Below are 27,484 nucleotides of genomic sequence, written 5' to 3'. Positions count from 1 at the left end.
CAAACAATCAGGATTAAAAAGAGTTTGGTGGTCAGACTCTTTGCCAAGTGAAAATATGTTCAGCTTGTATAAATGCAGAATTCACTCTGAACAGCAACATTCAAATTAAATGGAAATAACATTTCTCTACCAGTCTGATGGAAATGGGGAACAGGCATAAACCAGATATATCCATATGTAAGGAACACTTTTTGTTGGCATTACTGGATTGGTTTCAAACATATTTAAGTGCAAAAAAACATACTGGTTCCAGTGAACTATTTTAAATTGATTTCCTCTTCAATGTATGTCAACTCTTTAGCAGAATAATTGAAAGACTTTGATTTGATTAGCAGCACTGGTAAACCACATAATTTATTTTCCCCATAAGAATATTAAAAGTGGATAACAGCAACTTTAGAAGACATCATGTCTCTCCGGTGAAGAGATGGATGAATGGATAAATGGATGAAAGGGTGCTGGAATGCTGGTGCTGCTGGCTCATTCTGTAAGCGTCTTGCTTTCACAGGCAGTACTGTTATAGAAAAGATGGTTCAGACTAGGCACAGTTTTATCAAAGTAGAGTCCTCTAAATAATCATTGTTTCTTATAATGTTACGTAAAATTGTAAAAGAAGGCTGTTTATGATCTTATACACTAGGTGCATGTAAAACTGGGTGTAGCTAATTTTTTGTTATTCTCATATGCTGAGGTGGGTACTGTTCTTACGAAATTGTGCAATGCCAAATATTGCTTAGTTTTTTTTTTTCTTTTTTATGCCAATCAGCATGATGTGAGGGCGGTGTCTTTATCTTAATCAAAAATGTCAGCAACATTGACAGGGTTAGGAGTTACTGGTTATGTGGTTAATGCATTTTTGTTTTTGTTTTTAAAGATTAATGGCAGTAAGTTAAAAGTAACATGCATCACATATTAAAACGCCTCTCTTCTCTTCAGTGGCTCTGACCTATTCCTTATGAAACTATTTACTCATACCAGCACTCAGAACACTAAGCAAGGCACAGTCTGCTGAAGCATGTTAGGGCAACAAGCCACTGCTTGGTGCCACAAAGCTTAGATGTGTTGGTTGACACTAAAACCAGAGATTGTGGTGTTGAAATATCAACTTATTCTCCTAAAATTGCTCATCATGACAAACACTTTGGCTCAGCATTTTAACGAAGCACAAAACCTTGTTTTAGACATTTTAATGATTGCTTGCTTGGGGAACAATGTTTTGGTTTATTAGTGTTTGAATTCACAAGCAAACATTCATTTTCTAACAAACAATAACATTAATGCCTCTTATATCAAATAAACTTTTTAGAAAAAGAAATACTAAAAAGTCAGATTAGTGTAATTTTGTGAAAGCTGATGTCTTTGTTTGCTGCCCTCGAGACCCGCAAAAAATGACAGATATAACAGTGAGTTAAAACTGTCTCTATGGAAATGCTCTTGATTTGTATACTTGTGCCAAACAAATGAGATAATGTCCTATCTAGACAATGGCCAGGCCAACTATAGTAGCAATTATCGATTGTACCTTTAATAGCAATACCTTTGCCAATCAGAGATTCTATTGTCTATGATTTTTGAGCTGCTAGTTACTGAGAACCATGGCATCATTGAGGCAGGTACGACTTTGTACTGTGTCAGTACACATCATTACTGTGATGTTATCTGGATGTCATTGTAAGCAGCATGAGAAAACAGCAAACATACACAGCTTGGTTATAATCAGTAGGGCTGGGATCCTTTTTAATAGTTTAAATTCTGGACTAAACAATTTGTGCATAACACTTTACATTGTACTATTAAGAATTTTTCTTATTAAAAATAGATTTTAAATTGTATGTCCTCATTAGGTGTTCTTTGTCAAATTCATGAGACTTTGAGGGGAATTTTCAAAGAAGATGCTGACCAAAACAGAAACGGTCTTAATACTCTTGTGATACCTGCTATTTTTATGCTACACCTACTAATTGGCTCTTTAACTCTACTCTCTCCTCTCCACCAATAGCTGGTGTGTGGTGAACATACTGGTGCACTATGGCTGCCATCGCATCATCCAGGTGGATGCTGCACACTGGTGGTGGTTGAGGAGAGTCCCCTGTTCAATGTGTAAAGCGCTTTGAGTGTAGTGTCAGAAAAGCGGTATATAAATGTCACGTTCATTCATACATGTTAAAACATCTGTCTTTGCATAAGCTGTACACTTCTACCATTGCTAGAATGACATGTGGCTTACACATTCTCACATTCACATTCGGATCGATCTCCCTGAAATCAACATTTATCATCGATACAAAGTGGAGAATCACAACAATAATTTGGTATAAAGCTTTTGTTTTGGAAAAAGTCATAATAATATCATACAATCCTAGGCAAAGTTTAAAAAAGGAACAAAGTGGATGAATACTTCACTCCTTGATGTGACTATAATTTTAGGGGCTCATGATAAGGGTTCGTCCATGGATGGGGGGCTTTAGGAGAGTAGAGGGAGGGGCCTGCACTACCTGTGGACAGGCAGATGCAACCTGTTGAGGGAGGACAAAGGTGGGTGGTACTCCAGCTGAGCCAGGAGGGAAAAGTGATCGGACGGGATGTGTGGGTGGGGGCAGCCGGTTATGCTGTTGTCCTTCAGCCACTGAGTCTCTAGAGGACCCAGAACACCCAGAACGCTCATGTGTGTCTTACAGAAGAAAATGTAGTCAATCACACCCTAAACAAGAAGAGGAAGATGGGAAATGATATTATTATTATAATGACAAACTGTAAGCTGTCAAGATGTCTAGTGCTTGGGGTGCAATCAGAAACACGTCTAATAATACTGTATGTGTAAATAAAATGTGAGAGAATGAACACTTGTAATGGTGAAGATGACATGCTTATACACAGTAAGGCCAGACATTAACCAGGGCTTACTGTAAAAATGCCTATGTGGGTGACAAATATGCCCCAGATATTTAAAATATGAGGGCAAAAATACCCCTGTAGTGAATTCCACTGTTTAATGTCTGATATCTAAAATTTGGTATTTTTCATTTTCCAGATAAACCTCAAACACACTGTAGTGACTATTTCAATTAATTTATTCAAGAGTATTTCACATAAATGGATACTGTATATATTCCCTTGAAAGTCAATTCCAGATGGCATAATTTCACTCTCAATCAATAAAGTTATAGTCATCATCGACTCCCTCTCATGTTATTCCAAACCTGTACGGCTTTCTTTATTGCGTGGAACACAAAAGGAGATGCTAGGCAGAATGTTAGCTTCAGCCACCATTCACGTTTATTGTATAAAAAAAATAGCAGCATCAGAATTCTTCCAAATTTCTCCTTTTGAGTTCCACAGAAAAATGAAAGTCATGCGGGACTGGATTGACAAAAGGGTGAGTAAAATGATGACAGAATTTTATTTTTTGGGGGTGAACTACCCCTTTAATTTCTGCCACTGATACATACACACATAGTATTCAATTATATAGTCTTTTTTAAAAACTGCTCTACTTTCAGAAATGCATAAAACAAACATGAATAACCCTTTGAAATGACTGACATTTAAGTATGCCCTCACTTTGAAGTCATAAGTGTAGTTGGTGTAGGGAATCAGATTCCCCTCGTAGGCGCTCTTCAGCTGGAAACTGTGTGTGACACTGCCATCGGGCTTGCCGTTTTTGCTGTTGCAACTGAAGTTGGTTAAACAATCGCTGTAGCGTAGTTCCTTAAAGTCTTTGTGATTTTCTGCAACTCCACCATTGCTGAGATACTCCACTACACCTGTGAGGAAAGGCCAGGAAACCTAGTGATGCTGAGACAAGAGCTTCATGTCAAACCTGACTGAGGCAAAAGTTTATGCCAATATAATTTCTAATACTATGAAAGACAACTGACATTAATCAGGGTTCTCACACTTTTTGACCAATGAATTTTCATGACTTTTTTTTATGACTTTTTCCATTCCAGAATTTCCATTAATTTTCCAGGTCAGGAAATTACAATTTTAAAATTCCCTGATATTTCTAGGTTTTCCATGACAGTGGCAACCCTGATTCATACTGTAGTAGGAGGATGTATTTACTCATAGTTTTGTGTGATTTACTTTCTTCTGCAGAACACACATGAAGATTTTTAGAAGAATATTTCAGCTCTGTTGGTCCTCACAATGCAAGTGAATGGTGGCCAGAACTCTGAATGTCCAAATATCACATAAAGGCATCATAAAGGTAATCCATAAGACTCTGTTGGTTTAATCCATGTCTTCTGAAGTAATACAAATTGGTTTTGGGTGAGAACAAACCAAAATATAACTCATTTTTCACTGTACATCTTGCCATTGCAGTCTCTAGACAAAGACATGATTTCAAGCTCGATTACACTTCCAAGTGTTTGACGCATGCACAGAGCGCTATATGGTGCTATAGAAGGAGCAACCGAGCTTGAAATCTCCAAGTACATCATCAGCAAGACTGCTGTCAAGATTTTTAGAGAAAAATGAATTATATTTTGGTCTGTACTCACCCAAAACCAATTGTATTGTTTCAGAGGAAATGGATTAAACCACTGGAGTCGCATCGATTATTTTTGTGATATATGGACCTTCAGAGATCTGGCCACCTTTCACTTGCATTTAGTAGAAATTCCACTAAAAATCTTCATTTGTGTTCTGCAGAAAGAAAAAAGTCATATACATATTGGATGGCATGAGTGTGAACAAATGATGAGAGAACTTTCATTTTCGAGTGAACTATCCCTTTAAAAAAAGTAACATTTTTGGTTTACACAACTTCATGCAAATTAGTTGTATGAGCTCGATACAATAAGTAGTGTTGGGTTCGAGCCCACCTTAGTCGAGTCCAAGTCGAGTCCGAGTCCAAAAGAGGCCGAGTCAGACTCAAGACTGAGTCCAAGTGAATCTGTTCATGAATCTGAATTCAAATTGTAACCGTAAACTCAACATCAACATTTCAAGCTTATTTTAACCTTTACAACTAAGAAAAAACAATTGTCAATATAAATGTAACAAAAACACCTCTGTTGCATTTCATATATATATTTCATGATTAGTATCCTGCTGAACAAACCTCAAAATGGTTTCAGAATGAAAGCATTTGCTTTAGCTGTATGAAGACAAAACTGTCCTTCAACACACTTCTTATTGCATTCTGCTGAGGTTTCAGTTATTTGATGCTTTCTCCCCTCCACTCAGACATACACCAAAGAAAGTGAAAGCTGCGTTAGCCATTACAACCAGGGTTATTATTGTTTCAAATTTTAATTCAGTTTCTATTTCTACTTCATTTTCAATTCATCCTTTCAATTTAGTTTAGTTTTATCTAAAATTATCCCTATCTAAATAAATAATAGTCTATACAGAGATTTATTTCTTAGTCTCTATCTGCCAACTAGTTTGGGAAAGTAATGAGTCAACACAGTAGTAATTTACACTTGCTGGGAAGTTACATCTCACGATTTGACTGCATATGCTATTTCCGAAAACACTGGAAAAGCCCACTGCTAATATTAGGGCCATTTAACATGGACATAATTGTCTAGTTAATTCGTGGAAAACGGCACAATGCGGGGCAGTTCTGCGCACTGCTTGTGCACCTAAAACCCTGATGTGCCGTGTGTTATTGTTTTAAAAAAATAAGAGGGATCATAAAATGTATTTAGTTCTACCTTGAAGAAGCTATTTGACAACAGATACTCACATATATTCCACAAGACAAAATAGTAGCTGAATTTAAACAAATGATCCTGTCCAAAAGTTTACATTCCCTTGGTTCTTAAAGGATTAGTTCACCCAAAAATGAAACTTCAGTCATTGTTTACTCACCCCTGTGTTGTTATAACCCCATATGACTTTTTTTCTTCACACAAAGGGAGAAATTGTGAAAAAATGTTCAGTGATCTCATACAATGGCAGTTTATGGTGACCACTTCTTCAAGCTGCAGAAGAACACATAAATTTAATCCAAAAGTCTAATAAATTATTGTATGTGACTCATGTCTTGCTCTGAAGCAATACGATAAGGTTTGTTGAGAAACAAACTGAAATCTGATGTATTATTTAGAGAAAATCTTGACCGTTGATCTCCTGTGTGCGTTCATGAGACAGACTGCACGTGAGCTTTAGAGCTCCTGGCATGAGAGCAAACCCTTTAATATGGTGTTGCTTTCTCTATGATTAATGCCAGTTTGTGTAATAACTGTTCATGAGTTCCTGCTTTATCCTGAGCTGTAAAGCTGCCAACTTTTCTTAAGAAAACCCGCTCAACTACTGTACATTCTTTGGTTTCCCAGCATCTTCTGCACATCTGAGTTTTTCCCAACAGTAGCTATATGATATAGACATCCAGCTTTTTTTTTTTTGTGATTAACATTTTTATTAATTTTCAAAACAAAGAAAAACAAAACATATATACAGTGATTTAACATTAACACCCACTACTTCCCCTCCCCGATCAAGAACCCCACCCCAAACGAACATCCCAGTGGTCTTACATAAGTACACACATTTACAGAGAATAAAATAATAAATAAATAAATAAAAATATATATATATATATACACACACACACACACACACACACACATACACACACATATATATATATATATATATATATATACACTATATTGCCAAAAGTATTCGCTCACCTATCCAAATAATTGAATTCAGGTGTTCCAATCACTTCCATGGCCACAGGTGTATAAAATGAAGCACCTAGGCATGCAGACTGCTTCTACAAACATTTGTGAAAGAATGGGCCGCTCTCAGGAGCTCAGTGAATTCCAGCGTGGTACTGTGATAGGATGCCACCTGTGCAACAAGTCCAGTCATGAAATTTCCTCGCTACTAAATATTCCACAGTCAACTGTCAGTGGTATTATAACAAAGTGGAAGCGATTGGGAATGACAGCAACTCAGCCACGAAGTGATAGGCCACGTAAAATGACAGAGCGGGGTCAGCGGATGCTGAGGCGCATAGTGCGCTGAGGTCACCAACTTTCTGCAGAGTCAATCGCTACAGACCTCCAAAGTTCATGTGGCCTTCAGATTAGCTCAAGAACAGTGTGTAGAGAGCTTCATGGAATGGGTTTCCATGGCCGAGCAGCTGCATCTAAGCCATACATCACCAAGTGCAATGCAAAGCGTCGGATGCAGTGGTGTAAAGCATGCTGCCACTGGATTCTAGAGCAGTGGAGACGCGTTCTCTGGATTGATGAATCACGCTTCTCCATCTGGCAATCTGATGGACGAGTATGGGTTTGGCGGTTGCCAGGAGAACGGTACTTGTCTGACTGCATTGTGCCAACTGTGAAGTTTTGGTGGAGGGGGGATTATGGTGTGGGGTTGTTTTTCAGGAGCTGGGCTTGGCCCCTTAGTTCCAGTGAAAGGAACTCTGAATGCTTCAGCATACCAAGAGATTTTGGACAATTCCATGCTCCCAACTTTGTGGGAACAGTTTGGGTATGGCCCCTTCCTGTTCCAACATGACTGCGCACCAGTGCACAAAGCAAGGTCCATAAAGACATGGATGAGCGAGTTTGGTGTGGAAGAACTTGACTGGCCTGCACAGAGTCCTGACCTCAACCCGATAGAGTACCTTTGGGATGAATTAGAGCGAAGACTGCGAGCCGGGCCTTCTCGTCCAACATCAGTGTCTGACCTCACAAATGCGCTTCTGGAAGAATGGTCAAAAATTCCCATAAACACACTCCTAAACCTTGTGGAAAGCCTTCTCAGAAGAGTTGAAGCTGTTATAGCTGCAAAGGGTGGGCCAACGTCATATTAAACCCTATGGATTAAGAATGGGATGTCACTTAAGTTCATATGCGTCTAAAGGCAGATGAGCGAATACTTTTGGCAATATAGTGTATATATATATATATATATATACACACACACATATATATATATATATATATATATATATATATATATATATATATATACACACACACATATATATACATATATATATATATATATATATATATATACACACACACACACACATATATATATATATATATATATATATATATATACACACACACACACACATATATATATATATATATATATATATATATATATATATATATATATGTACACTATATTGCCAAAAGTATTCGCTCATCTACCTTTAGACGCATATGAACTTAAGTGACAGCCCATTCTTAATCCATAGGGTTTAATATGACGTCGGCCCACCCTTGCAGCTATAACAGCTTCGACTGTTCTGGGAAGGCTTTCCACAAGGTTTAGGAGTGTGTTTATGGAATTTTGACCATTCTTCCAAGTGCATTTGTGAGGTCAGACACTGATATTGGACGAGAGGCCTGGCTCGCAGTCTTTGCTCTAATTCATCCCAAAGGTGCTCTATCGGGTTGAGGTCAGGACTCTGTGCAGGCCAGTCAAGTTCTTCCACACCAAACTCGCTCATCCATGTCTTTATGGACCTTGCTTTGTGCACTGGTGCGCAGTCATGTTGGAACAGGAAGGGGCCATCCCCAAGCTGTTCCCACAAAGTTGGGAGCATGGAATTGTCCAAAATCTCTTGGTATGCTGAAGCATTAGAGTTCCTTTCACTGGAACTAAGGGGCCAAGCCCAGCTCCTGAAAACAACCCCACACCATAATCCCCCTCCACCAAACTTCACAGCTGGCACAATGCAGTCAGACAAGTACCGTTCTCCTGGCAACCGCCAAACCCAGACTCATCCATCAGATTGCCAGATGAGAAGCGTGATTTGTCACTCCAGAGAACGCGTCTCCACTGCTCTAGAGTCCAGTGGCGGTGCGCTTTACACCACTGCATCCGACGCTTTGCATTGCACTTGGTGATGTACGGCTTGGATGCAGCTGCTCGGCTATGGAAACCCATTCCATGAAGCTCTCTACGCACTGTTCTTGAGCTAACCTGAAGGCCACATGAACTTTGGAGGTCTGTAGCGACTGACTCTGAAGAAAGTTGGCGACCTCTGCGCACTATGTGCCTCAGCATCCGCTGACCCCGCTCTGTCATTTTACATGGCCTACCACTTTGTGGCTGACTTGCTGTCATTCCCAATCGCTTCCACTTTGTTATAATACCACTGACAGTTGACTGTGGAATATTTAGTAGTGAGGAAATTTCACGACTGGACTTGTTGCACAGGTGGCATCCTATCACAGTACCACGCTGGAATTCACTGAGCTCCTGAGAGCGGCCCATTCTTTCACAAATGTTTGTAGAAGCAGTCTGCATGCCTAGGTGCTTCATTTTATACACCTGTGGCCATGGGAGTGATTGGAACACCTGAATTCAATTATTTGGATGGGTGAGCGAATACTTTTGGCAATATAGTGTATATATATATATACATATACATATATACACACATACTGTAGTATATACACACATATATACATACACATACACCTATAATAAACATACAACTCTAAACTATACCACTCTCTCCACAGACCCACTGCGATAGCCCCCCAAAAAGTCAAATAGAATCCCATATCCCCAGCCTTCTACATGATACCTCTTCGAAGGCTGCCACCCTTCCCATCTCTTCGCACCACTCCCGAACTGAGGGTGCTCCCACCGACTTCCAACCCCTTAAAACAATCTGCCTGCCTATCATCGCACTAGTGAGGATCCAATTGTTTATGTATTTATCACCTACGTCGATGACCACCCCATCACCCAAAACACAGAGTCTGGGGCAAAACGAAATCCGAATGCCCAACACGTCACACAGAACACTTTGTACCTTCAACCAAAATTCCTGAATCTCAGCGCACCACCAAAAAATATGGGCCATGTCTCCTTCCTCTGACTGGCATCGCCAGCAGGTGGGTGTGTCCAATAGAACCGATGTAAAATCTTGAATTGTATAAGTTGCACCCTTGCATCTCTCGATGCAGTTTTTATGTTTTTTAAAATCCTAGCCCATTCTCTCTCCTCCAATTCCAGGTTTAAATCTTTCTCCCATAATCTCTTGAGAGTGGTTGAGACTCCGTCCCCCAGACTCTGAATTAATAAGGAGTAATACACTGATGCCTCATGGCCCTTTCCAAAAGCAGAAATCACCACTCCTAGAGTATCTGCTGCTTTAGGGGGGTGTATGCTATTCCCAAAAATAGTACAGAACAAATGGCGTAACTGAAGATATCTAAAAAACTGAGGTCTGGGGATCCCAAAATATTGAACCAGATTTTCAAAGGATCTCATCACACCGCTCTTGTAAAGATCACCAAGTGAATTAACCCCCCTCGCAATCCACTCTGACCAACAAAAAGGGGACTTATTAATGCATAGTTTGGGGTTTAGCCATAGGCTCGAGGCAACATTTAGATAAATATCTGAATTAAACACTCTGGACACTTTTGTCCATACTGAGTGTAAATGTGAAATAATGGGGTGTGATTTAACTTCTCTATTTAGTTTGATGGAAAGGCTATGCAATGGCAAAATAGGGGCAAGGAGTGCTTGTTCAATGCAGAGCCAGGGAGGGGCTCTTTCAGGTGGAAGCGACCAATGAGCCAAATGTCTGAGACTGAATGTATAATAATAAAACAAAATCTTGGGTAGGCCTAGCCCACCTTTGTCAATCGGCCTATGTAATTTATTGAAATGTAGTCTGGGGCGCTTACCACTCCAAATGAAAGACTTCGTTATGCTATCAAATTGCTTGAAATAAGAGAGGGGGACATCTACCGGGAGAGACTGTAGCAAGTAGTTAAATTTTGGAATACAGTTCATTTTAGTAACATTAACCTTCCCAATCATCGATAAATGTAATGAAGCCCACCTGTCTACATCGCTCGAAAACCGTTTTATTAAAGGGTCAAAATTAACTCTGACTAAATCAGACAAATTTGTTGGGAATAAAATGCCCAAATACACTAATGTTCTGTTTGGGCCACTGGAAAGCACCCAGCTGGAAAGCCGTTACTGGACAGTATGCTGTCAAAGCCAAAGCTTCGGATTTAGACTAGTTGACTTTGTATCCTGAGAACTTGGAAAAGGAATTAATAATTCTGTGGAGGCAAGGCATAGATCTAGTGGGGTTGGAGATGAATAATAAAATATCATCTGCATAAAGCAGAAGCTTAGGCGCCACACCTCCCACCACCACCCCTGGAAAATCATCATCTTTTCTTATCGCGGCTGCTAATGGTTCCAGGGCAAGACAGAACAATAATGGGGAAAGAGGGCAACCCTGATGGGTGCCCCTATCCAGAGTAAAATAATCTGAAATTAATCCATTTGTTTGTACCGCTGCTACAGGGTGTCTATAAAGTAATTTAATCCAACCAATAAATGTACTCCCGAACCCATACATTTCCAAAATCTTAAAAAGATAATCTCATTCTACCATATCAAACGCCTTTTCAGCGTCAAGTGAGATGGCAGCGACCGGAGTCTGATCATTCGCCACTGACCACATGATATTGATGAGACGCCTGATGTTATCAGAAGAGCTACAACCCTGAATAAACCCCACCTGATCTATATGTATAAGAGATGTCATAACTTTACTTAATCGGTTAGCCAAAATGTTTGCCAGAATTTTTACATCTAGCTGGAACAGGCAAATTGGACGGTAACTTTTACACTCGCTTGGATCTTTGTCCGTTTTAAGAATCAGACTGATCTGGGCTTGTGTTATGATTGGTGGAAGCTTTCCATTCTTTAATGATTCAGTATAAACTTCTAACAAAAGTGGAGCCAGTTCTGTAGCCTAAGATCTAAAAAATTCAGTAGCAAAACCATCTGGCCCCGGAGCCTTACCTACTGGTAGGGACTTACCTCGTCAAGTTCCTCCAGGGTTATCTCAGAATCAAGAGAGTTTTTTCTAATGGTTCCACAAAGTTTCTAAGATCTTCATCAGAAAACGAAGATGTGGAACTATAGAGAGCAAGATAGAATTCTTTAAAAGCATTATTAATATCAATGGCTGAGGTAAAAATTTCACCACCATCAGATTTCACTGAGGGAATAGTAGAAAAAAAACTCTCTCTGCTTTATATATCTAGCCAAAAGCTTCCCTGCTTTGACCCCTGACTCAAAGTATGACTGTCATGCCCTGAACAACCAAAACTCCACTTTCTGCGACAAAATAGTATTATACCTGTATTTCAATCGGGTCAATTCTCTGAGGCCATCAGATGACATACGGCGCTTCAGCTCTGTCTTGCCACTTTTAATATTTCCTTCCAAATCCACGAGTTCTCGTGCTTTGAATTTTTTGATAAATGTGGCATACTGTATGATTCGACCCATAAGAACCGCCTTAAGTGCCTCCCAAGCCACACCCACAGAGGATACTGAGGACCAGTTGGTCTCCATATAAACACTGATTTCAGTCTTTAACATTTGTTGAAAACCAGGATTTTGCAAAAGGGATACATTAAAGCTCCAATTATATGATTTCCTTTTCTCTGTATGTGGCAATATCTCTAAACTCACCAGGGCATGATCTGAGACTAAGATATTTCCAATTGAGCAATCAACAACAGATGAAATGAGGGACTTAGATATAAAAAAATAATCTATTCTAGAGTAAATCTTATGAACTGATGAAAAAAAATGTATAATCCCTACCAGATGGGTTCAAAAGTCGCCAGATATCTACAAGACCAAGATTTTTACAGATCTTGTGAAGTGTCAATGTTGCTCTAGGGGACTTACACACTTTTGCTTCACTATGATAAAGGACTGAGTCCATCAAAAGATTAAAGTCTCCTCCCAATATTATGTCATGAGAGTTGCCAGCAGCTTGCAACATCCCTTCAAGATCTATAAAAAAGCCCTGATCATCAACGTTAGGTGCGTAAATATTAGCCAAAATCAACCTTTGCCCCTGAATTTCTCCTAACACAACAATGACTCTTCCTAATTTATCTTTAATCAGTTTGAGACATTTGAATTGTAGATGTTTATTAATCAATATAATGACTCCCCTGCTCTTACTTGAGCCAGCACTAAAGAAAAAATGCCCACCCCATATCTTCCCAAATTTTCCAGCTTCTTGCGGGGAAAGATGTGTTTCTTGAAGAAACACTATATCATATTTCTTACGTTTAAGAAAAGAAATAACCTTCCTTCTTTTTATGGGGTGCCCCAACCCATTCACATTCCATGTGGAGAGAGATAACCCATTCACATTAACATTTGACATATTGATATAATAAAAAATAAAAACAATTTAGTGTGTCAAAAACAAAATTATACAGACTACATTCCTCATTAATGCAACAATCAAACCCTGAACTTCCCCCGGAACAAAACAAACAGAAAAAAGAAAAACGTGCGCATTAACCCCGTGCACGACAGCGCCAACCGGCGACAATCCCTCAAAACTCAAAGAGTCCATGTATGCCTACGAGAGCCCCCGTGACAACTTTGCCATCAGATTGCTCGAGTCCGGTGCTTCTGCACAAATTTTATGAGGCACAATTACAATAACAGAAAATACTTTGTAAAACATACCCCAGCCAACAGGCAGAATAACAGAAAAAACATGTAGATTCATTCACAGAACTGTCTCGAAGGTGTGTTCCTCCACAAAATAAATTCCAACAGATATAAAGCCATTCAGTTTCCTCGGACAGACAAACAATTGTTCAGTGAGCTGGCTGTTATGAGTGCAGCAGATGAGGTAATCATTCTACTAGGAGGCATAAGCACAAAGAACAAACATATTTAACCACAACTGTCCCAAAGTAGTGTAATTCCACAAAACAAGCTCCAGCCGTTAGGCAGAGCCAGCGCGAAAAACAAAACCGGCATCCCGGTTCCTCGGATGATCAAGAGCCAAACTAACTCGGAGGCCACGAAAAAAAACAAAAACAAAAACACCATAACTTAGCCCGTCAACTTTATAAAAGACATCCTTTATGTGAGCATATAGATATTTTGTGGTCATCCAAAGTGTCCATTCTCGATCTGGCCAGGGGAAAAAGATCTTCCGTCAATGCAAAAGTTTCTTGGAGTCATGCCATAAAACAGACTCCAGCTGCTAGGCGGAGTCAATGCAAAAAGAAACAAAAATGGCACCCAGCTTCCTCAGATAATAGAGTCCCTGAACCGCGAGTTAGTCCACTAATATAAGAAACATCAAATGGCTTACTCCAATGTATTTATAAAGGAGAGTGCCTGTTTTGGACAAGTAAATACTTTGCGACCATTCTTTGCTTCTATTCTCAGTTTGGCCGGGAACATCAGAGCAAACGAGATGTTTTTCTGATGTAAGAGTTTCTTGCATTCCTTGAACTGATCGCGTTTCTCTCTTGTGGAATTCGCAAAGTCCGGGAACAAGAAAAAATTATGGTTCTTCCAAGAAAGCTTCCCTTTGCTCCTTGCCTGGCGCAACACGAGATCTTTATCGGATGATTTCAGAAATCTGGCCAGAATGGATCGAGGTCTGTCTCCCTCAGCAGATCTGCGAGCAGGGACTCTGTGAGCTCACTCGATTTCCAGCGTGTGGCCTGTTATGTCCAGCAGACTTGGGAAAAACTTGTCCAGGAATTTCACCATATCTCTGCCCTCTTCATGCTCAGGAATTCCAACAATTCGTATGTTATTCCTTCGGCTCATATTTTCGAAATATTCCAGTTTTTCCAAAATTAATTCCAAATCTGTTTTGGACAACATGGGTGGATTAGCGGTTAATTCCCTTTCCGATGACTCAAGATAATCGATTTGTTTTTCAACTTCTGTCACTCTTGTAAACAACTCTGTGAATTTTGTTTCCATCGCCGTAATCGATCAACGTATTACAGCAAGATCCTCCAAGTCAGCAAGAACCTTCGTCAACATCACTGACATGTGGGACAACTGACGCTGAATATTTTCTCCCGACGTGCCATCCAAATCGTGTCTCCGGTCCGCAGTCCCGTCAGAGGCCTCAGCTTGAACACGTAAGTGTCTTTTAATGTCTCCAAAGTCTGAGAATTTTTACTTCTTTGCCATATTTACCTCAAAGAGCAAGTTTGTAATTGGGTGTATCGAATCTCACCGGATCACAACATGAAAATAATTTAAAAACTAGCAAAGTTCGCAGAGCTCGTGTCTCACACGTCTGTCTCTCGCATGGTGCCACGTGAACCCCCTAGACATCCAGCTTTTAACACTTATAATAATTAATTCCTTACATTTATATAGCTCTTTTCTAGGCACTCAAAGTGCTTTACATTGTACGGGGGAATCTCCTCTACCACCACCAGTGTGCAGCATCAACCTGGATGATGCGATGGCAGCCATTACGACAGTATTTTAATGTTGGGTGATTTTAACATTCACATGTGTTGTGCTTCTAAACCTTTATCTAAGGAGTTTTTATATCTTATTGACTCTTTCAGCTTCGTTCAGCGGGTGAAAGGTCCCACACACATACAGGGTCATACTTTAGACTTGGTTTTATCGCATGGCATACCTGTTTGAGATGTTGAAATTTGTGAAACAAAATTTTCAGACCATAAACCTGTGTTGTTCACCGCATCCCTTCCTGATCTATCTGACAAACCACCTTCTCTGGTTCATTGGAACTGTATTTTTTCCTCTTGTTCCTGCAAAGTCTTTTCCACAGCATACAAAGAGGCTCGTAAACCCTTGGCTTTGGAATCCTCTCCACATGACTTGGATGCTGATGAACATCTCAGTTTGTTTAACTCTACCTGTTTTAATATTTTAAACTCAATTGCTCCACTAAAGGCTAAACATACCAAATCTAAACCGGAGCCCTGGTTCAATGACACAACCTGCTCACACCTGCGCAGATCTGCAGAAGAGTGGAACGCAAATGGAAAAAAGACAAACTACAGGTGTCCTACGAAATTTTGAGGGACTCAAAAATTTCAGCCGTTAAGGCTGCAAAGGCTAAATATTTCTCAGAGATCATTGTAAAAAATGGTCATAGACCTAAAATTCTTTTTTCCACCATAAATTCTGTTCATCATCCTTCTGTAAATGTCTTTCCTGAGACATCAGTTTCTCTCTGTGAAAGTTTTCTAAAGTTTTTTGTCCATAAGATTACTTTTATGAGATCAGAGATCTTGCCTTCTGTTTATGACCTGAGACTCTAAATTGTTCTGCTTCATGGAGTGGGTTTAACCCTATCTCTCTCCAGACCTGTAAAGAAACTGTTGAACATTTAAAGCCCACCCTCTGTCCTCAGGATGTTATTCCCCCACGCTTCCTTAAGAAGATCGTTGACTGTTGGGCCCGATCTTTTGTCTATTGTCAATAAGTGTCTTAGTACCGGAACTGTACCTGACTGCCTTAAGATTGCTACGGTGACACCATATCGACGAATCTTGATCCCAATGCCCTAATTAATTTCAGACCCATTTCTAATCTGCCTTTCATCTATAAAATTATGGAGAAAGTGATATTAATCCAATTACAGACTTTTTTGAGCACAAACTCCCTACATTAAATTTTCCAGTCTGGTTTAAAACACTTCACAGTACTGAATCTGCGCTATTGAGAGTCTCAAATTATATTTTATTAGCGGCGGACTCTGGGAACTCTATGGCTTTGGTCCTTCTAGATCTTAGCTCAGCGTTCGATATGGTTGATCACAATATTCTTATTTCGTGCTTGGAGCTCTGTGCTGGTATTCATGGTACAGTCCTAAAATGGTTTTGGTCCTATCTAACCCATAGAAGGTTTTCTGTCTGTCTTTGTCAGCATACATCCTCTGCAGCGCATCTCTCTTGTCGTGTGCCACAGGGCTCGATTCTTGCCCACATTTTATTTTCACTATAAATGCTTCCTATGGGTTTTATTTTTAATAAATATAGAGTGTCTTTTCACTGCTATTCTGACGACACCCAACTCTATCTTCCACTAATGCGCAATGACAAACATGCCCTCGAGCCACTATTAGCCTGCCTAAAGGAATTAAAATTGTGGCTGACACAAATTTTTTTGCATTTGAATGAGAACAAAACTGAAGTTATTTTTTTGGAACTAACGAATGAAATAATGCGTGTAATTTTGAATGAGTCAACCTCTCTCCTTATACTACATCTTGTGCGAAGAATTTAGGCTTCTTGTTTGACAGCAGCCTAAAATTCGATACACAAATAAACGCTGTGGTAAATCGAGCTTCTTCCACCTATGACTTTTAACAAAAATAAAAGCTTTTCTTTCTTTGAGGAACTTTGAAAAAGTTATTCATGCCTTTATTTCATCAAGCTTAGATTACTGTAATTCCCTCTATATTGGAGTAAATCAACCATCGCTCTCTCATCTTCAAATGTTCCAAAACACTGCAACTAGACTTCTGAAGGGCAGACGTAAATATGAACACATCACACCAATTTTAGTTTCACTGCATTGGTTGCCGGTTAGGTACAGAATTGATTTTAAAATTGTATTATTTGTTTATAAATCATTACACAACCAGGCACCACCATATATTTCTGATTTTCTGCACCCACACAAGCCATCCAGATCTCTTAGATCAGGGGATCTCGGACTGCTCTCTGTTCCCAGGTCCAGATTGAAGCAAAGAGGTGACCGAGCCTTTGCCATAGCTGGCCCTCAGCTCTGGAACAGCCTGCTGGTCCACATCAGAACTGCTCCATCTCCATCTGTTTTAAATCTAGGCTTAAGACCTATCTATTCTCATTGGCTTTTAATCGACCTTGAATCCTTTGTTTTGGTGTGTTTGATCTTTTTTTTTTTTTTTCTTTGTATTATAGTATATTTTATCTGCTTTTCCTATGCCTGTTTGTTGTACAGCGCTTTGGTCAACCTCGGTTGTTCTAAAATGTGCTTTATAAATAAAATTTGACATTGACATTGAGGCCATGATAGATAAGGTGGGGAATATGGCCAGGAACCAGGATACACCCATACTTTTTAGGCCTCCCTAATATCTCTTCCAGCAGCAACCTTAGTTTTTCCCAGGAAGTCTCCCACCCAGGTACTGGCCATGCTCAACCCTGCTTAGCTTTAGTGGGCAACCAGGTGAGAACTACAGGGTGATATGTCCATCAATTGTCAACATAGGACAATTGATGGACTCGTACACATCTATTACAAAAAGTGCAAACATTCATTGATGCTCAAGAAGGCAACACAAGAAGAACCAAGGGCCGAGGATACAAACTTTTGAACAGGATGATTTGTGTAATTTACTGTATGTGGCATGGGGGGTGTGGTCATGTGTCGGTCTGCGGGAGAGGGAAGTTTCACTAGACTGCGTGAGAACAGTAAAGCACTCACCTTTGACTGTTCACTGTCTTCTGACTCATCCTTTCCCGGGTTTTGGCACCACTGTAACATGTTCTAAGTTCTGGGCAAAGGAGGAGTCAGGAGTCAGCGAACAGTCAAAGGTGAGTGCTTTATTGTTCTCACAAAGTCTAGTGAAACTTAAACAAAAAGTGCTCTTGTTTGCCAACATACAATAGCTTCAGGCTCTGGTCTCTCTCTCCCCTCTTAGTTACAGAAATACTCAAACCAGCCCATCTGGCACCAACAATCATGCCACGGTCCAAATCACTGAGATCAAATTTTTTCCCCATTCTGATGGTTGATGTGAACATTAACTGAAGCTCCTGACCCATATCTGCCTGATTTTATGCACTGCTGCCACATGATTGGCTGATTAGATAATCGCATGGATGATTGTTGGTACCAGATGGGCTGGTTTGAGTATTTCTGTAACTGCAGATCTCCTGGGATTTTCATGCACAACAGTCTGTAGAATTTACTCCAAATGGTGCCAAAAACTTAAAACATCCAGTGAGTGGCAGTTCTGCAGATGGAAACGCTTTGTTGATGAGAGAGGTCAACAGAGAATGGGCAGACTGTTTCGTACTGACAAAGTCTACGGTAACTCAGATAACTGCTCTGTACAATTGTGGTGAGAAGAATATCATCTAAGAATGCTATTCTGATATGCGGGTTGGTGCTGTTTTGGCAGCACGAGGGGGACCTACACAATATTAGGCAGGTGGTTTTAATGTTGTGGCTGATCGGTGTATATATTAATTGCCATATATCAGATTTCTGTATGGGAAGGCATATGAAATATATTTTAAATTACACTGTAAATAATCACAAAATACTTGTATTTTTGTAAGTTCATATTGTTTATTAAATCAAGTCAAATCACAGACTCATCAAGTGTATGCATTGTATTAGAATTTTTATTTTTACATTGCTTAAAAATACCTACAAGAATACAGCAACAAGCATCTTTCATGTACATTTCATGTTTTCATGTACATATCCCTGTTCGCCTATTATTTTTATAGTTATCTTATTTTTGGATCATTTGTCATCTACTCCTTGGTAAACAGCGCAGATTTTATGAAGGCACGAGCTGCCACATTTAAGAGCAAGTGCTCAAGGAGCTCACTAGCACACTATTTCATGTTTCAAATCATTTCAAGTTCATTTTGATTTGGACGTGACCAAAAGTGCTGTTGTCCGTGTCGGTTAGTTGTTTTCTGTGCAAATACTTTCTCCACTTACTTCAATTTGTCCCATTCATAGCGATCTGCGGAGACCCGCTGCATGGACGAGCATGAGAAGCAGGGTTTATTGCATTGATTGATTGACAGCATATTAGATGAATCAGTGCTAATCTGAGCCAATGTCTCCCCTCACGTGTCTATATTCTGTGGTTACCTCCCTCACAATCATGCCACACTTAGGTGCTCAATGTTACTGAAATGAGCAGAAGGGAGGCTTGAGAGACGCTGCCTCCCACTGAAACTTTATCCACTGGGTGTCGCTGTTTGACATTGACTTCAGAAATATGACCGCTACACACATTGTCTGAGCTCACATTTTGAAATATTGTATTTGTTTTATTTATGTAAAGTCATTTATTTTTCTCACCCATATTTTTGAGGAGAAACTGCCTCCCTAGCCTACTCCCAGAAATTACTACTGCTTTAGTACCATCATCAACATGCTGGATTGTGCAGCAGCGGAAAATGGCATCAAAATCTCATATATTATTGTATGGTCAGTTTCCTTCATCAGACAAGCATATAATCATATCAGTGCTGGTACTATGTCCTGCTCCAGTGAAACGCCCATGGTCGGGACAATGAAATGCACAGGGGGACACTACCCCCTCCATCTGCTCAACAATGTTCTCCAGGTGTGTCTGCGCGCGTGTGTGTGTGTGTGTGTGTGTGTGTGTGTGTGCACACGCATGTGTCCTCTGGACAGAGGGGGCATGGCTAAATCGTTTACAGCACCTTTAAGAGATGGAAAAGCCAATTTGCCCACATCAACTCAATAGGTGTCCATTTATGTCTTACTGCTGTACCTAAGAACTTACATCAATAAATAATCCTCATGTACTTGTACTAACTGTACTCATTAATGAAATGGGATGTTTGGAAATTTAGCTTCAATCCGTAATATTACCTCACACATAGAATTTTATACTTGCCTCCACACTTATGACATGCAGGGTGTAAGGAACCTACCAGAGTCTGGGAGAGAGTTGAGGTCAGCACACAGGACAATAGGAATGAAGCTGGTGTCTGAAGTGGGTGAGGAGTTAATGGAGCCTGAGGCCCTCTCAGCGATGCTCTTCAGCTCAGACAGGAACATCACGGTCTGGATGAGCTTCACATCAGAGTACTCTGGATCCCAGTGCATGTGGGCATTAGCTACCAGCAGGAGTTGTTTCTCTGGAGGCTGCTTTAAATCTGTAATATAACACCAGTAAAGAGTATGGGACAAACATAGAGCTGCTGTAGTTTTGCAAGTAAAACCTACATCAGATCTTTAATTATCAAGGTCATGGCTCTTAGTTTAGAGAAAGGGCAAATTTGAGTACAGAAACAGGAAACTAGGTTTTGCAATATACAATGCAATTTCTTTTTAAATCACAAAAACATCATAGACTGCAAATTTCACAGATTACAAGGAAAATATAAAGCAGATTGTAAAAGAGGAAACAAAGTGTTCTCTGAACCAGGGTCTTATCCAAATCACCACAAACAAATGGATTTTCATGAACAACAACAAGAACTATTGGAAGGTCTAATGATTTTTAAATTAAACAAAACAGTAAAGTGAACATAGTGAACAAATTAATATGTAAAGTGTGCTATCACTAAAGTAAATGTAGCATTAAATTTCAATGATGATTCTAATGATTAACATTGGTCTCAAAGGTTTGACAGCCATTAATGGTTTTTATTTTATTTTATTAACATTTAAATATCTATAACATAGGGAGAATGCTATTGATGTTACTTTTAAGGTTTTCAACTTCCAGGTATCCAACATTTTCTAAGCTTGTTAGACAGAGAATAAATAATTTGAAAAAATAAATTGGTTCAACTCTTAACATTCATTACAATGTTAAATAGTTTTTAGGGCCAAAATTAATTCTGCTGTCACATTCCAAGTATGGTCCAGTTTGTTGTCTGTGAGCTTAGATTCATTTTCTGTGTCATTAGTTATTACTGTTGTCTCATGTAGGCGATAACACTAAATAAAAATGTTGAAGTTTGTGATGTACTGCCACCTACAGGAAAAACTATTCAATTCAATTCAATGTCAGTCAAAGGGGTGTGATTCAAGGTCCTTACCACTAGAAAACAGGTCTTTTTTCACCTCTAACAGGACAGCTACTCCTATGTTATCTTTGGTCATGACTCTGTTAAGCATGACCTCCGAGCCCTCTGAGTTTGCCATGGCAACCTGGTTGAACTCCACTGTGTGTTTCTGCACCAGAGCAAATCTACAAAATAAAAAGGACACAAGATGAACTTGATGTCATTATACTGAAATGTTTATATCTGTTTATATGTAGTGTTGGGCATTTCACTTTAAACCCTCTAATAAGATGAGAAGGTGATTCTCACTTCTCAGGCTTGAAGAACACAGCACAGCCATCCACATGTTTTCTCTCCTGTTCTGATACAAGTTTGGCACGAGACTTTGGACAGAAAAAGCCATCATATCCACGCTCTTTCAATGTTTCCAGAAAGAAAGTGTAGTACTGCTCTGTTTCCACCTCCTGCACAAGCAGTTGGAGAATTAGCATTGGAACAAAGCGGAAAACATTGCAGGTTTCAAAGCACCATACACAAATTAACAGGAAATCTTTTTTTTCTCATTACAAATTCAATGAACTGAGTTTCAATGAACAGGAGATGGATATTCTATTAAAGGGTTAGTTCACCCAAAAATGTCATCATAACTTCACCCACATATCATTCCAAACCTTTATGATTTTCTTTCTTCTGTGGAACACAAAAGGTGATGTTTGGCATTATGTTAGTCTGACTCACTATTCACTTTCATTGCATTTTTTTCCATACAATGAAAGTGAAAAGTGACTAAGGCGGTCATTCTTCCTAAAATTTCCTTTTGTGTTCCATAAAAGAAATAAAGTCGCAGGGGTTTGGTACAAAATAAGGGTGAGTAAATGATGACATAACTTTCATTGTTGGGTGAACTAATCCAATAAATGTTCAAGATACCTAAATTAGACTTTCATCAAGGAACTTTAAGGTTCTTTTGAAATATCTAAAAACAACAACCTGCAGGCTGATGATGTCAGCGTCACAGTTAGTGATCTCTTCCATGATGCCTTTCTTCCTGTATTCCCAGTTAAGCGCCCAAGTGGGACAGTAGCCATACAGCTGCCTTGTTGCATACTTGTCACACAATACATTGTAGCACATAACTGTGAACACAGCTTGAGAAGAAAAACATGTAATAATAGCTTTGCTGTTGTAAATGTCAAGCTTATAACACCAGTGAAGCGATGCTGATTGGTACCTGTTGACATCATTTGGTCTCGCTCCTTCAAAGTGATCCAAGGTCTTTGGGGGAGTTGTTCTGGGTGGACTAATTTTGGGAGGAGAAAAAGTATTTTAAATGAAGAACTTTGCACTTTGTATTGACAGATCTGCATTTATCTGTATTGTATTAACAAGCCAGTTTGTACCCGTGTCTGTTAATACCTGCTAGATTGTCAAGCATGTAATTCAATAACTTTCTTGTTCCATCAGGCTCCTGATAAAGGTTGAGTATATCCTGGGACAATGGATTACCTGGGAAAGAATAATGAGGTCATAATGAAAAAGAAAATATGCATGTTTGTTTTTTTATGTATAATGAAAAATAAAAAGCTTCACCTTTAAGACCAAGGATTTGCAACTGGAACAGCCGACCAAGTTCATAAGGCAAAACTCGTAAACAATTGTTGTTCAAAAGCAATTCCCTAGAAAGGATATTGAAATGTGTAAATAACTAGTTTCCTTCACTAAGTACAGGAAGGAACAGATTCCACCATGTAACAAGGTGTCTGTTTAGACTAACTGAATAAAGTAAAAACTACAAAGGTCTTAACTACAGGGCTCCCACACTTTTTGACCTGTATGACTTTTCATGACAAACACCTTTCTAGCTGTTTGTGATTTCTGTATAATTAATAAATCATTTAGATTTTTTGATTTGTGAACTAGGTTGACCAACTGATTGTAAATCTCTGACTCAAGAGAATGATTTGCTCACAAACAGGACATCCCTTTGGTATGCAAGCAAGTTTCATTCTACATAAGATAAATTTTACTCTTCACAAGAACAAGCAGCGAATAGAGCAGAACATAATTACAACAATGCATATTGACTATAGACATTTCTGAATTATTTTTTTTTAGATCTTATTTGTAGTTTTTGGTTGATAAATATTTTATAAATTGTAAATTTAAAATAAACAAATAAATTCCCTGACATTTTAGGTTTTCTGTGACCATTGAAACCCTGTAGCTACAACAGCCTGCAGAGTTGGACTGATTTGTAAAACATGCTCCTCTGTAACCTTCACTTACCTGAGAGTCACCATGTTGCCGAGTTCTGCTGGCAGGCTGCGCAGTTTGTTGGAAGACAGGTTCAGGTAGACAAGATGGGGTAGCTTTGCGATTTCAGGAGGGATCCGGCTAAGGTTGTTGTTATTGATGTGCAGAGCAGTCAAATGGGTCAGCGTCCATAGTGAACTGCTCAGGCTTCTGACCCGCCCTGTCCCATGGATGACATCAGAGGCATAGACAGACAGAATAAAATTTTTTTTTCCAAATATCCCACAAACTGATTAATGCATACCTTGAATGCACTGTAAGTCACTTTAGATATACATGCGTCTGCCAAATGCATAATTGTAGCCTAAATGTAAGGTAAATATCCAGAAATGCAAATTGAAAATCAAGCAAATCTGTAAGCCTTACGTTACTACACCTCAAAATAAATAAATAAATAAACTTATGAAAGTATCTATTAATGTCTGTCACAAAGAAACTATTACACAAAATCATCCGATTCACAGATGATTTATTAATTAATTTCTTTAATGTCAAGGTTCCTTTAATGACAGTCAGACAGAGAGACAGATACAAATATACATACATACTAGGGGTGGGAATCACAAGGTAACTGGTGATACGATATAATATCGGAATTTAGGTCACGATACAATATTATTGCATTTCTTTATTTTTGTTGTATTGTGATTCAAAACTACGATATATTGCAATATTTAACTCATTGTATATTATTCGTTTTCATCAGATTTAAAGGGATAGTTCACCCAAAAATGAAAATGATCTCATTATTTACTCACCCTCATGATATCCCAAGTGTGTATGACTTTCTTCACCAGAACACATTTGAAGAAAAATAGAAATATATATCTTAGCTCAGAAGGTCCTTAAAATGCAAGTGAATGGAGATTTCTCTTTTTAAGCTCCAAAAATCACAGACAGTCAGCATAAACGTCATCCATACGACACCAGCTCTTAAATTTATGTCTTCTAAAGCGTCACGATTGCTTTTGGTGTGAAAAGATAAATATTTAAGAACTTTTTTAAACTCTAAATCATGCTTCCGGTCAGCAGTGGTATGCGAGTGTGACGTGATCACATTGGCATTTGAAACAGGCGAGAACTGACGCACGTGAGTCACAGCCAGAAGAGCAGCGCTGTTTACAAGTCAGGAGGAGGAACGCTGTACAGAAGTTTCGTTGGCTTTGGTTTAGATCTGTATTTATCTGTTTCTTTACTCACAATGGTGCATTTGTATGCTTATCCTGGATGTCTCAACCGAGTGGAGAACGTGAGATTAGGTCGGTATCATGGCAAAGTGAATACGTCACATGAGGGACCGCCTGAACTCCACCTTCTCGTGAAGCATTGGATTATATTTAAAAGGTACTTAAATATTGATCTTTTTCCGCACAATAAGTGATCGTCTCGCTTTAGAAGACATTAATTTAACCGCTGGAGTCATATGGATGACATTTATGCTGACTGTCTGTGATTTTTGGAGCTTCAAAAGAGAAATCTCCATTCACTTGCATTTTAAGGAACAACTGAGCTGAGATATTTTTCTATTTTTCTTCAAATGTGTTCTGATGAAGAAAGAAAGTCATACACACCTGGGATATCACGAGGGTGAGTAAATAATGAGAGAATTTTCATTTTTGGGTGAACTATCCCTTTAAGAGAACTGTTTCCAAATCACCAAACCCATTGTTAAATTAATATAAAAGTGCCAATTTACAAAACAAGGCCAGTTAATTTCCTAATATCTATGTACAATGCAAAGCCATAACCAAATAAGACCATAATGGCTCCCTGTGGTTAGGTCAATGTAGCTAGTCTTTCTAAAAATAAATTATAGTGTTTATGAATAAAATAGTAGCCTAAACATTTTTAAAAACATTATTTATTACAACACAGTTTCAGCACACATAAGTATAATAGATTTCCCCAAAAGGGTTAGCCTATTTTATATGATGCTAACATTTTTGTCAAAATACCTCAGTTAACGTTACTACTGTAAAATCGTAATACATTTTAGTAAGGAGGGTGATTATTTGCAAAGTATTATATCTTCACCTGTTGTAGAATCCCTAGATCGATTTGGCAAAGATACATTTTTTCCCATCACCATAATATTAATGTAGAAAAATGTAAATACTAATACGAGAAAAAATATCACGATATTTTAACATATCAATATTTTTTCCCACCTCTAATACATACATCGAATCTACAGAGTTACTGGCACAGCATTACTAACCAGAAATCTCCAACTCGGTCCAGTGTGACTTCTTCCCACTGGCCGCCTCCTCGGCTGACATGATGGTGTATAACCTGCGTGGGTCTGGAGGATCATATTTTTCTTTTGGCATGCCTGTTAATCTGAAAACCCATGTGGAAAATTAACCATTACTGCACAATTGTCTTAGTTATGTCTCTCAAGTCATTATCTCTCAAAAGACAAATATCTGTACGAATCATAATAAACTTAAGAGAACTTGAAAGCCTGCTCGTTGAGACAGCTGATGTTTATACACACACACATACACACACACACACACACACACACATATATATATATATATATATATATATATATATATATATATATATCGAACTGTTTGGATAACTGATATCTCTCTCATGTCAAGCCAAAACATCATGGCACTTAAGAGTTTAACTTGAAGAGACACCCCAGTAGTTTCTTACCAAGTTATGGAAACTTTCAGCTGCAAAATGACACATAACATGCACATGGCATCCTATTAATAGGAAAAACTAGCAAGATCATGGCAGGGTTTATTTGCCTTGTATAGAAAGATCATGCGTTGCACTGTAATCGTTCAGTCGCAGCTGTTACATACATAAGTGTAGACTGCCAAAGTGGAAAACAGAGGTCTGAGCGGCGGTATCAAGCATTACATGTCTTACTTTTTAAGTTATAGCTTGTGCAACATTTCCTTACATGCAGAACAGTCGCGTGTGTTATGCAAATGAACTCTGCATCATAATAGTGACAGCTGAGGGGTTACGTAACCTGCTCTTTGAAGTTACAAAGTAACATATCACTAACACAAACATAACAAAACAAAGTTCTGAACTTATAATCAAATCGCAGGTGCACTTGCTTTTCAAGTCCCTTTCATTTACTTTAGATAACTAAAGCGACTTCTTCAACACAAACCTAGTACAGTCAACAACAAAACACCCTTGTGGACAAATAACTGGACTTGTCTTATGTAAGACTATTATTATTATTACTATTATTATTATTATTAATATGTGTCAGAGAACGCTTAAGAAGTTGTAATCTAGGCCTGGTTGATGTAGATAAAATAAGTTTTGTTTGTGAGCTGACAACAACAACAACATGGAGCAGATCTGGACATGCAACCAGTTCAGACGTTCTGTTTATAACCAAATATGGTCATCTATTTATCAGCAGGCACAATGTGGCATGTCATAGATTTAAACACTGGCCTCTTGTTTATTAATTTAACAACAGTTAACAGCGCACACTCTCTCTTTGGCGGATCCTCTTGCCTAGAAGTAGAGCTGGAGACGCCAGGCTCATTCGACACAACAGAGAAACACCTCAAGGAAACATAGTAAATATACAGGAGGCTCTTACCTGCATTCGGGAGGTGGGAGAGGAACTGCTGGTGATGATCAGAGAC

At 38.9% G+C, this 27,484-nt stretch overlaps 1 protein-coding gene across 1 annotated transcript; it reads right to left on the bottom strand.

Moving 5' to 3' along the window:
• Positions 1-320: 320 nt before the first annotated feature.
• On the bottom strand, positions 321-27,459 carry cnot6l (CCR4-NOT transcription complex, subunit 6-like). Its single transcript, XM_051684631.1, has 13 exons — positions 27,439-27,459; positions 26,068-26,189; positions 23,823-24,009; positions 23,127-23,212; positions 22,953-23,042; positions 22,768-22,836; positions 22,527-22,684; positions 21,846-22,000; positions 21,570-21,721; positions 20,454-20,678; positions 3,562-3,764; positions 2,496-2,701; positions 321-514 (listed from the first exon to the last, which is right to left on the bottom strand). Exons 2-13 carry the CDS (start codon positions 26,177-26,179, stop codon positions 481-483), a joined length of 1,677 nt encoding a protein of 558 aa, XP_051540591.1. The 5' UTR covers positions 26,180-26,189; positions 27,439-27,459; the 3' UTR covers positions 321-480.
• Positions 27,460-27,484: the final 25 nt, after the last annotated feature.

The sequence above is a fragment of the Myxocyprinus asiaticus genome, chromosome 4, assembly GCF_019703515.2.
Source record: "Myxocyprinus asiaticus isolate MX2 ecotype Aquarium Trade chromosome 4, UBuf_Myxa_2, whole genome shotgun sequence".
Classification (NCBI taxonomy): domain Eukaryota; kingdom Metazoa; phylum Chordata; class Actinopteri; order Cypriniformes; family Catostomidae; genus Myxocyprinus; species Myxocyprinus asiaticus.
This window is presented reverse-complemented; position numbering and strand designations above follow the sequence as displayed.